At 42.3% G+C, this 12,962-nt stretch overlaps 1 protein-coding gene across 1 annotated transcript in view; it reads left to right on the forward strand.

The window, feature by feature from the left end:
- The first annotated feature begins 8,569 nt into the window (after positions 1-8,569).
- Positions 8,570-12,962, forward strand: part of LOC124775944 (bone morphogenetic protein 8A-like) — a 79,360-nt gene continuing 74,967 nt past the window's right edge. The window contains exon 1 of the mRNA XM_047250788.1: positions 8,570-8,828. Coding sequence (XP_047106744.1) covers positions 8,570-8,828 — 259 coding nt within the window. The remainder of the gene's footprint in view (positions 8,829-12,962) is intronic.

Raw genomic sequence — 12,962 nt, forward strand, 5'->3', positions numbered from 1 at the left:
TTATTACCCTAAGTACGGTCGCAGGTTCGAATCCTGCCTCGGGCATGGATGTGTGTGATGTTCTTAGGTTAGTTAGGTTTAAGTAGTTCTAAGTTCTAGGGGACTGATGACCACAGATGTTAAGTCCCATAGTGCTCAGAGCCATTTGAACCAAGCCATATTACCATAAGAGTCCAAACAGGACCAACGTGCTGTTACGCTTTCCTTGGCTGCCGAAGGACCAACACCAAATATCAAATGGTTCAAATGGCTCTGAGCACTATGGGACTCAACTGCTAGGTCATTAGTCCCCTAGAACTTAGAACTAGTTAAACCTAACTAACCTAAGGACATCACAAACATCCATGCCCGAGGCAGGATTCGAACCTGCGACTGTAGCGGCCTTGCGGTTCCAGACTGCAGCGCCTTTAACCGCACGGCCACTTCGGCCGGCACCAGATATCCATCGGAGAATAAAGAATGTGTCTGGGACAGCGTGTCCGTAGAAAACCGCCGTTGTGGAATGGTGCGCGAAGTTCCGTGCTGGTCGCGATTCTGCGCAACACAAGTAACCATAACGCAAAACGCAGATGTTACGCAAACTCAAGTGTCAGGCACCAGAGCTCCCGCTGTAGAGTCCTTATTCCCAAGCCATTATCATGCCTTCGCTCCCTTAAGAGGCCTTGAACGGTCGACGGTTCCTGTTAGACGTGCATGTGCAGCAGTTATGGACTTCTCCACGGAGCAGGACACGGTATCTTACTAAATGGATACCTTCAACTTGGTGCGTCGATGGGGTCACTGGCTCAATATTCACGGCGATTTTACGTGATTGGCATACCGATTCTGGACTTACGTCCTTCGAAAGGAAACGTTTTGATCGCCCACCATAGAACAGGAGTCAACCGTACAGCTCCCAGCTTTATTTTTCTTGCTAGGGATAAAAAACATACGAAGGTGTAATGTGTTGTAAAATATGCTCTCGCATTAGCAAACGTTAGAGCTTTTTATATAGTCATCGTCGGAAAGCTTCGTGCTTTTATTGAAACACATGAGTTACCACTCATGGTATCGAAGTATTTACACACAGTCAACGGCCTTCATTACTATTAAAGATCATTGGACAACACCAAGTATCTAGACACACCACATGTTTTGAAAATAGCTTTGTTTCACAAAACAGCAAAAAGCACGATGTTAGTCCTTTTGAGGATTGTAGACAGTGGTGATAAAGGGCATGAGGATGCAGAAGGCAATGGGAACCTCTGCATTAAGATACATCAGGTATATCCACTGGGCGTGAAATGTGTAATCGAAAAAGTGTCTTGCTAATATCTTCATGGCAAAAGATATTGGATTAATCCCTTTCGGACGTCCTAGAGTGGACTGCCAAGGGGAGGGGACCATGAGAAAAACATGGAAGAACAAACAAAGCGATAACATTCTACGAATCGGAGCATGGAATGACCGAAGTTGGAATCGAGGATGTGTTAGTTGACAACTAGTTGGGGTTTAGGAAAGGCACCAGAGTGGCAGTTCCGACCCTGCGCTTGATAATGAAACCAAAACAAGAAAAATCAAGCCCACTTCATTGCATTTGTTGACCTAAAAGAAGCATTCGACAATGTAAACTGGTGCAGGATTTTCGAAAGTCTAAGAAAAGTGATAGTATGCTGTAGGGAAATAAGAGTAAAGTACGGTATGTACAAGAACCAAGAGGGAACAGTAGGAGTGGAAGAAAAAGACTGAAGTGCTGGGGTTAGAAAGGGAGTAAGACGGAGATGTAGTTTTTCGTTAATACTACATGAATGAAGAATGACAGAAATAAAAGGAACAATCAACAGTTGGTTTAAAAGTCAGGTGAAAGAATATCCGTAAGACTGCTGATGACACTGGTATTCTCAGTAAAAATGAAAAATTACAGGATGTATTGAATGGAATGAAGTCTAATTTTGTCCACGAGGGCGTGGTAGACGGGTGTTGGCGCGCTCTGGTAGCTATTAGGGGGAAGATAAAAGTGAATCCCCGTCGCGATGAAGACGAGAATTGTCAGTTAACATGAAGGATTACCTTTGATTTCAATAAGTTGTGGAGCCGTTTAGGTGATGGTGGTTGTTTCTAGTGACATATGTTCTCGCTTCTGTACTTACAACAGCAGTGCACTTCTTTCTAACGTATTTGCAACGTTTGAAATGGATCTTTAATTGTACGTTGCGACGGGTAAACCAAGTGATACGTCCGTTAGCCTGTTCCCGACCAGTAGCGTCAAGTGATTTGTCATACTATCAAATTTCTGCTTGTCAAAAGCTGCCATTTATACAGGGTTATTCAAAAAGAAGGAACAGATTTCAAACACTTATTGCTTACAAGTAGAAAAGATAGTAACATAGCTCCAACGTTCCTGGAAAGAGAAAAGTTCAAATTTTTATGCATTCAATGTGAGCACCATGCGTTACACAACAAATATCAAAACGGTGGCTCATTTCCTGCCGCACACGAAGCAGCTGGTCTCTCATTATCGAATTCACAGCTTCAACAATACTATGTTGCAGACTTTCAAGTGTGTCGGGAATAGGGGAGATAAAAACGCGGTCTTTCACGTAACCCCGCAGATAAGTCACAAAGTGTGAGGTCTGCAGACCTGGGAGGCCACCGACGATGAAGTTCATCTTCTGCTACTCCTCTTCCAATCCACCGTCCTGGAATGGTACCATTCAGTTAACGTCGGGCGTGCTTAGATGTTAAACATACGTTTCGCACTTCGTTTTTTAACCAGTTTGTGTAATAGATCTTGACCACAACCTAATATTTTAGAACTTTTTGTACGTTGTAACTGATAACAAAGTTGTGTATAATAATAATAATAAAATTTGTGGAAAATTACTGGGTGACCTCACGGACGGGCCTTTTGAATTGCCCTCGTATTTACATTTTCTGTAGGTCAGTGCCCCACATTATTTTCCTACAACAGTAAGACACAATTCTCAAAGTATAAAAAAAATCTCCTCTTAGATACAGGTGAAGGGGTGCATAGAATTAAAGGTTCTGATCGTGAAGTCCCTTTAATTTTATTAAAATCTGGCCCAGACATGTGAAATAGCTTTTTGTTAAATGAAAATTATATAAATCAATGATACTTTCCAGTCTCTAGTAACCAATAGCATTTTATTTTCTTATGCTATTTTACATTTTTTACCAGATTTTGGTTCATATCAAATAGTCACTTTTTCATGCGATTACTAATTAAAAACAAAATGCTAGTTTATTCAAAAATTATAGTCCAAGGTGAAGTAATATTTTGATTTGTTAATTAATCTGGAATTTAAACTAAAAAAATCGTGTAGCAGAGTTCGAACCAACGACCTTATGGTTCCAAAGTCTTTAACCGACGGATCCAGTTCCTGCCACATTAGTCTTTTATTAACAGTTCTCGGCAGTCTTTTAATCTTAAAATGTGTCCTTTTTCTTTACTTTTTTTAATGCTCGTTTACTGCTTTAAGAAAATCTTGTGTCGACACTGACTTTCAAATCTTCTAAGAATGAAGAACGTCGAATAAAACTATAGTATGATGTGTCCTTATAAGTGATAGAAAAATTATGTTACACTGATGAAAGTAATTGCAACATAAAAAAAATTATGCAAAGTAATGGAATTTCGGGAATACAGTTGTATAGGTAACAGATTCAAGTGATTAATATTGCAAAATCACAGGTCAACGTAAGCGAGAGACAAGCCATGCAAATGTGAAATGGTGGTATATTCAAAACCAGTGTAACCACCAGAATTTTTAATGCAAACATGCAAACGTGCAAGCATTGTGTCGTTCAGGTGCAGGATGTCAGCTTGTGGAATAGAGTTCCATGCCTGTTGCACTTGATCGGTCAATACAGTGATGAGGTTCGAGTTATCATCCGATGATGTACCATGTGTGCTCGATTAGAGACTAATCTGTTGATCGGGCAGGGCAAGGTAACATGTCGACACTCGGTAGAACATGATGCGTTACAACAGCGGTATGCGGTCGAGCGTTATCCTGTTGGAAAGCACCCCCACTGAAACGCTGTCCATGAATGGCAGCACAACAGGTCTAATCCCCAGACTGACGTACAAATTTGCATTGAGGGCGCGTGGGGTGACCGCGAGAGTGCTCTTGCTGTCATACGAAGCCGCACCCCGGACCATAGATCCAGGTGTAGTTACAGTGTACCTAGCAGACAGGTCGGCTGCAGGCTCTCGGATGGCCTCTGTCTAACCAAGACACGGCCAGAACTAGCTTTCATCGTAAAACACAACAGACCTCAATTCTGACTTCCAATTAGGTCTTGCTTGACACCACTGTAGCCGCAAGTGGCGTTTGACTCTGAGTTCTCCTTGAAGTAGGGGAGAGTTGGGGCACATTGAACCATAAAAAATATTTCTCCGTGTTATTCATCCAATAATTTTATTACAGAGTTGTGATTTACAGATGTTACAGTTTAATCATTCAAGTATCAAATGGTCTTATGATTTCATTGTTATTAATTGTTTTTTAGCTGCACGCCTTTGAAGAAAATTTGGTTCATTGAGCCCCACATGTGGGGTACAACGAACCACTTTAAATAAGTTCATTGAAAGAACATACTTAGCATACAAAGTAAGTGTAAATGTACTTTAAACATAATGTTTACATATATTCCACATGTGAATCATATAATTAAATCTGTAGGCACACAATCATGTAACTTATTTTGGAATTACCGAACATCAATGGACTCGAAGCCGATTCCAAATTTAAAATATGATTTTTGTCTCTTTGTCACACCATCAGTAGCAGGTCGGGGAGCACATAAAGTATGTTAATAGTTGGAACAAAAGCTTCATCCTTTACCTGAGGAAATTGACGGATGGCTTTCATGATTGTCTAAAATTAGAAGCGCAGGATTGTCTTTGCTGCTACTGGATTTGTGGATGAAATGTTTAATGACGTCCACAAAAAGTTCGCTATTCATCCAGCCAGTCTTTGTTGCTAACCCCAGGGTTCCTGTTGGTGCATTACTTATCATATGTTGTTTAAAATGTACTTGAGGAAATATCATTGCTGGGGGCAGGAAAGTACCACCTGGACTGATTATGCAACAGGTGGTCACTAAGACAGCACGTTCTCCACTAGTAGCTTGAGAAGTCTGTTTACTTCCCTTTTGTGCCACTACCTTTGGAAGCCTATCTGGTACAGGTGAGGTATTGGTTTCATCCAGATTGAAAACCCTTGTACCATCAGCGAAAGTAGGGTATCTCCGGTAAAGGTCTTTCGAGTTTTTGACGAAATTCGAAACAGAGATTTAGCTGCTTGGCGAACTGCCATGCCCTCATTAAGAACAACCTGCAGAGCTTCTTGCATAACATCGTGGTCAGTTTTCTCTCTGTCCGTCTTCCTGCGGTACGAACGAACCATCTTCAAACCTGATAATATAAAACAAGACTGCTGAATGTCTGTAATTTAAAAGCCTTAAATACCTACACATACGTTTTTGCCCATGCTAAGGAAAGAAAGTACAGAGTGCTTGTATTGGACACTTAAAAGATTCCTGGGGCACAATGAACCATGGCTCATTTTGCCCGGGAGAGCTTGGTTCAATGTACCCCACCAGTACATATTTCAAGCAAAGCTCATGTGAGGTTATGTATGAACATTGTTAATATTTGAAGATCTATATCATTAAAATACAGTAGTGATATTATTACAATGACTTAGTTTCTCTAAAATTTGGTGACAAAGGACTGAACAAAATTCAATCTATCTACATCTCCAAAAATTACTTCACTGTCGTGAAACTGACATATCACCAGTACAACACTATTGGCAGGAACTAGATCCTGCAGAAAACAAGTGGAAGTCGGTAGAGCAGTAGTGACAACATATGCACAGACGGAAAAAATAAGTTATCACCTTATACTTAAGTTATGCTACCTGATTCATTGTGCCCCGTGGTTCAGAGTGCCCCACTCTCCCCTAACCGATTCGTAACAGTTCGTTGTATCACTGTGGTGCCAAATGCTGCTCATATTGTTGTTTTAGAAGCAGGACGATGGTCTTCCGTCTTGGCAGAGCCACGTCGCCGTCCAGAGCCCGGTCATGTTGCTAGTGTACATTGTTGTGACCACCGCTGCCAGCAGTCATGTACAGTGGCTACATTCCTTCCTAGTCTCTCTGCAGTAACGCAGAAGCAACGTCCACCTTCTCGTAGCCCTGTTACACGAATTCGTTCACTCAATGAAGTATTGACAATGGCGTCTTTGTCGCCTTGGAGGCATCATTGACTAACAGCAACTCACAAAGACCAACTTCAAAGATAACTAACGCTCATGACAGTTACAGCGTGTATTTGAAACAAACCCTGTTTGCATGATCATAGTGGCGCTACTAGTACCATCCTTATGCGACTGGCGCGAAATATGAATAATCATCATCTTTCAGACGTAGAAACATGCCTACCAACTTGTAATGTTGATGCATTAAGTTGTTCTGAAAGCGGTGCTGATATTAAAGACAATAAAAGCAGGTTAAAAGCTGTGAGCTATCTGGGGAAGTTAACCTTGCATTACTGAGCAAATGTTTCACCAGGTATCCAGTCAAGCTTACAAAATTCCCAAGCAGACTAATATTCCCAGAATGAGATTTTCACTCTGCAGCGGAGTGTGCGCTGATATGAAACTTCCTGGCAGATTAAAACTGTGTGCCCGACCGAGACTCGAACTCGGGACCTTTGCCTTTCGCGGGCAAGTGCTCTACCATCTAAGCTACCGAAGCGCCACTCACGCCCGGTACTCACAGCTTTACTTCTGCCTGCGAAAGGCAAAGGTCCAGAGTTCGAGTCTCGGTCGGGCACACAGTTTTAATCTGCCAGGAAGTTTCAGACTAATATTAATTATAATCTTTTAGTAGTCATCTTACGATAACCGGTGATATATACATGAAAAGACAATTTAAATAAAAAGAAATAAATCAGTTTATATTTGGACATTTAACATTGATCATTGTTCCGTTAAAATTTCAGCATATTAAACTTGATTCATAACTAAACTGGTGCCTTATTTAGGATTGTGAAAATGTGCGTTTGTAATCTTAGGGAACACATCAAATATGGAACCAAGATTGGGAGACTGCATACAACACTGCATTCATAAAATAACACACGAAGAACGTTGAAACATATGCAAGAGGAAATTAACCGCAACCAACCGATTCAATTTTCACCCAAAGGAGTTACGGTCGTAGTGCACTCTTGTCCGTCATGAAATTACCACACACTGGTATACTAAATTCATACTAACTCTCTGTGAAATCTTCCAGAAAAAAATAGCTGAGGGCTACTTTGGTGATTACACCACATGCTTCACGTGGTCAACTTGGTTTACACGGAGAGTGTAACTCCACAATAATTTTGATAAATAAATAAATTACATCAAAACGCAATTTACAAAAGAAAAACTCGAACTTGTTACTATCGTCTTACTGTTAACCTGATGGCTCAAACAGATGTATAAGCACGTGGCACTGGTCTCACAAAGTACATACCACGTGGGTTAAACATAAAGAAAAGGTGCTATATTGAAAAATATTGTCAAGACGAGACGTTATAATCTCACGCACATTCGCATTTAAGATTGGTGATCTTAGTTAAAGTTCCGGATCCTCAACATGTGGTTCCACTTTACTCACAAAGTAGTGACAAAGCTACCACTGGAAGATATTCTGAACTTCACTCTCGAGTTACACTGCGTTGCAATTTAAGATAACATATTTTAGATCTAAACCTGAAATAAAGGTGATTAAATTTTCAGTTAGGCTGAACTTCAGAAATCCATTGTGCTACGGACTTAGCAGAGACGTGCTTAGCCGGAGATCTTACCACTTCAGACAATCGCCGCGGACAGACCGCCTGGGCCCCTACCGAGGGTGCTTCACAGATACAAACGGAAGTGACCAGGAAGGTAGGTTCCTATAGCAACATGACAAGGGACAGACAGGACCATACTAAGAATAGAAACCTGTCTGCTTTTAGAAAGCGTAGCTACCTGTTCCGACGTTGCTCCTACTGTTCTCTAGCAGACAGGCTTGTCTGTTACCATCAAGCATGCAACTATAAAAACATTTGCTCATTCATCCTTTCACACAGAAGGGAAGGGGGATGACAGTATCTTATCATATACAATATATAAAAGAAAGCGGATGTAGGTTCAGTATGAGACTGTGTGACATGAATTACATATAAACTGTGTTTTAAAGTGTAGTAGTGCGACAGATCGTTCTTGTTTGTGTGTAAAAGTAACATGTTCCACTGCTCAGTTTCCTCCCAGATAGTCAGAAACACCACAGTAAATTTAGAAGTGGAATGTATGCCGTAAATGACAACAGATTTAAGAAATTAACATGAAAGGAATCCAACAGAGACCTTTCAAACTTTCGTTCACGTCGCATAATTTCTTCTTGCCTGTTGCGACTTTTTTCCGTCAGTGTATTTACTAGCGTTCCTGGTGCGAAAAGAGAATCTGAAGTTGTTCGGAAGACTTGCGGTGACGACAGCTGGCCCTACTGCTGTTGCAGTGTCGATGTGGCGACGCTGGGTGCTGGTGTTTCTCGCAGCGGCCGTGTGGCTGGCGTGCAGCTGCTGGTGGGTGTGGCGCAGCGCGGCAGAAGGCAGGCACAGAGACACGGACAGGGGGTGGTCGCCAGCAGCGGCCAGGGGGCGGCCCGCGCTCCCCGCCGTGCCGCAGCCCATGCTGGAGTTGTACCACAGCCACCTCAGGCACCGGCCGCACCCGCCCCCGCCGGCGGAGCTCATCCGCGGGCTCAGGCCCACGGTGCAAGGTTCGTCTGCCTGGCGCACACTTGAGAAAAACTCGGGTATTCCTAAAAAAACCAATACAGTTGGTAGTATTTGGTACTTATGGGTTTTACTGGGTTTTTGCAATTTTTTTCGTATTGAACACTAAATAATTCAATTCAAATTCATATGATTAATGATTTAGAATTTTGCGCAGAGCATAACTTAATCATAGCTAACACTTGGTTTAAGAATCATGAAAGAAGGTTGTATACATCGAAGAACCCTGGAGATACTAATAGGTTTCAGATAGATTATATAATGGTAAGACAGAGGTTTAGGAACCAGGTTTTAAATTGTAAGACATTTCCAGGGGCAGATGTGGACTCTGACCACAATCTATTGGTTATGAACTGTAGGTTAAAACTGAAGAAACTGCAAAAAGGTGGGAATTTAAGGAGATGCGACCTGGATAAACTGAAAGAACCAGAGGTTGTACAGAGTTTCAGGGGGAGCATAAGGAAAGGGGGAAAGAAGTACAGCAGAAGAAGAATGGGTAGCTCTGAGGCATGAAGTAGTGAAGGCAGCAAAGGATCAAGTAGGTAAAAAGACAAGGGCTAGTAGAAATCCTTGGGTAACAGAAGAGGTACTGAATTTAATTGATGAAAGGAGAAAATATAAAAATGCAGTAAATGAAGCAGGCAAAAAGGAATACAAACGTCTCAAAAATGAGATCGACAGGAAGTGCAAAATGGCTAAGCAAGGATGGCTAGAGGACAAATGTAAGGATGTAGAGACATATTTCACTAGGGGTAAGATAGATACTGCCTACAGGAAAATTAAAGAGACCTTTGCAGAGAAGAGAACCACTTGTATGAATATCAAGAACTCAGATGGAAACCCAGTTCTAAGCAAAGAAGGGAAAGCAGAAAGGTGGAAGGAGTATATAGAGGATCTATACAAGGGCGATGTACTTGAGGACAATATTATGGAAATGGAAGAGGGTGTAGTAGGAGATGAAATGGGAGATAAGATACTGCGTGAAGAGGTTGACAGATCACTGAAACACCTAAGTCGAAACAGGACCCCGGGAGTAGACAACATTCCATTAGAACTACTGACAGCTTTGGGAGAGCCAGTCCTCACAAAACTCTACCATCTGGTGAGCAAGATGTATGAGACAGGCGAAATACCCTCAGACTTCAAGAAGAATATAATAATTCCAATCCCAAAGAAAGCAGGTGTTGACAGATGTGAGAATTACCGAACTATCAGCTTAATAAGTCACAGCTGCAAAATACTAACGCCAATTCTTTACAGACGAATGGATAAACTGATTGAAGCTGACCTCGGGGAAGATCAGTTTGGATTCCGTAGAAATGTTGGAACACGTGAGGCAATACTGACCCTACGACTTATCTTAGAAGCTAGATTAAGAAAAGCCAAACCTACGTTTCTAGCATTTGTAGACTTACAGAAAGCTTTTGACAATGTTGATTGGAATACTCTCTTTCAAATTCTGAAGGTCGCAGGGCTAAAATACAGAGAGCGGAAGGCTATTTACAATTTGTTCAGAAACCAGATGACAGTTATAAGATTCGAGGGGCATGAAAGGGAAGCAGTGGTTGGGAAGCGAGTGAGACAGGGTTGTAGCCCTTCCCCGATGCTACTCAATATGTATACTGAGCAAGCAGTAAAGGAAACAAAAGTAAAATTCGGAGTAGGTATTAAAATTCATGGAGAAGAAATAACAACTTTGAGGTTCGCCGATGACATTGTAATTCTGTCAGAGACAGCAAAGGACTTGGAAGAGCAGCTGAACGGAATGGACAGTGTCTTGAAAGGAGGATATAAGATGAACATCAACAAAAGCAAAACGGGGATAATGTAATGTAATCGAATTAAGTCGGGTGATGCTGAGGGAATTAGATTAGGAAATGAGACACTTACAGTAGTAAAGGAGTTTTGCTATTTGGGGGGCAAAATAACTGATGATAGTCGCAGTAGAGAGGATATAAAATGTAGACTAGCAATGGCAAGGTAAGCGTTTCTGAAGAAGAAAAATTTGTTAACATCGAGTATAGATTTAAATGTCAGGAAGTCGTTTCTGAAAGTATTTGTATGGAGTGTAGCCATGTATGGAAGTGAAACGTGAACGATAAATAGTTTGGACAAGAAGAGAATAGAAACTTTCGAAATGTGGTGCTACAGAAGAATGCCGAAGATTAGCTAGGTAGATCACATAACTAATGAGGAAGTACTGAACAGAATTGGGGAGAAGAGGAGCTTATGGCACAACTTGACTAGAAGAAGGGATCGGTTGGTAGGACTGTTCTGAGACATCGAGGGATCACCAGTTTAGTATTGGAGGGCAGCGTGAAGGGTAAAAATCGTAGAGGGAGACCAAGAGATGAATACACTAAGCAGATTCAGAAGGATGTAGGCTGCAGTAGGTACTGGGAGATGAAGAAGCGTGCACAGGATAGAGTAGCATGGAGAGCTGCATCAAACCAGTCTCAAGACTGAAGACCACAACAACAACATGATTAATTTATTCAAAACACTAACCACTGTGTGTATTGAACTGGGGACCTAGAAACGACGGAGGGGCTTCGTTCCGCCGTTGCCCCCAGTGGTCCAAAACCCCACTACAGGCACAGCAGTCCACCCACCCCACCGCCGCCCCACACCGAACCGAGGGTTATTGTGCGGTTCGGCCCCCAGTGGACCCTCTCCCCCCGGGATCGTTTCGCTCCAGACGAGTGTAACCCCAATGTTTCCGTGGTAGTGTAATTATAGTGTACGTGTACGTGCGGACAGTGTTTACACAGCAATCGCCTATATAGTGTAACTGAAGCGGAATAAGGGGAACCAGCCCGCATTCGCCGAGGCAGATGGAAAACCGATTTCTACATCTATATCTATATGAATACTCTGCAAATCACATTTAAGTGCCTGGAAGAGGGTTCATCGAACCACTTTCACGATTCTCTATTATTCCAAACTCGTATATCGCATGGAAAGAATGAAAACCTATATCTTTTCGTACGAGCTCTGATTTCTCTTATTTTATCTTTGTGATCGTTCCTCCCTATGTAAGTCTATGTCAACGAAATATTTTCGCATTCGGAAGAGAAAGTTGGTGATTGGAATTTCGTGAGAAGATTCTGTCGCAACGAAATACGCCTTTCTTTTAATGATGTCCATCCCAAATTCTGTATCATTTCAGTGACACTCTCTCCCATATTACGCGATAATACACAACGTGCTGCCTTTCTTTGAACTTTTTCGATGTACTCAGTCAGTCCTGTCTGGTAAGGATCCCACATCGCGCAACAGGATTCTAAAAGAGGACAGACAAGTGTAGTCCTTAGTAGGTCTGTTACATTTTCTAAGTGTCCTGCCAATGAAACACAGTCTTTGGTTAGCCTTCCCCACAACATTTTCTATGTCTTCCTTCCAATTTAAATTTTCACAATTGTAACTTAGGTATTTAGTTGAATTTACGGCTTTTAGATTAGACCTTCAAAACCATCCACAGACTGGTCGACACACCTGACCTCGACACAAATCCGGATTCGTGCCGGGGACCGGCACGCCTTCGCACTTGGGAAGCAGCGTGTTAGACTGCGCGGCTAACCAGGCGGGCACATACTAACCCGTACTTACAACTAATTTATTAGTGCGTCATTCCTTGTCCTGCATCCGTTACGAGTATCTACTCCTCCTCCTATGGATTTGTTTGATCAAAATTAAGAAATTCTTTAGGATGTGAAAGAACCGAGAAATTAGTGGAAGACAATTTCTGTATGGCAATGGCCTTGCCGCATTGAATACACCGGTTCCCGTTAGATCACCGACATTAAGCGCTGTCGGGTGTGGCCGGCACTTGGATAGGTGACCATCCGGGTCGCCATGCACTGTTAACATTTTTAGGGGTGCACTCAGCATCGTGATGCCAATTGAGGAGCTACTCGACCGAATAGTAGCGGCTTCGGTCAGGAATACCATCATAACGATCGGGAGAGCGGTGTGCTGACCATACGGCCCTCCTATCCGCATCCTCCTCTGAGGACGACACGGCGGTCGAATGGCCCCGATGGCCCACTTGTGGCCTGAAGACGGAGTGCAATTTCTGTATGCTTCCGAAAAGGAGTTAATTTTTTTCTGGTTGGTTG

Source organism: Schistocerca piceifrons, chromosome 2 (genome assembly GCF_021461385.2).
Source record: "Schistocerca piceifrons isolate TAMUIC-IGC-003096 chromosome 2, iqSchPice1.1, whole genome shotgun sequence".
In the NCBI taxonomy this organism is placed as follows: Eukaryota; Metazoa; Arthropoda; class Insecta; order Orthoptera; family Acrididae; genus Schistocerca; species Schistocerca piceifrons.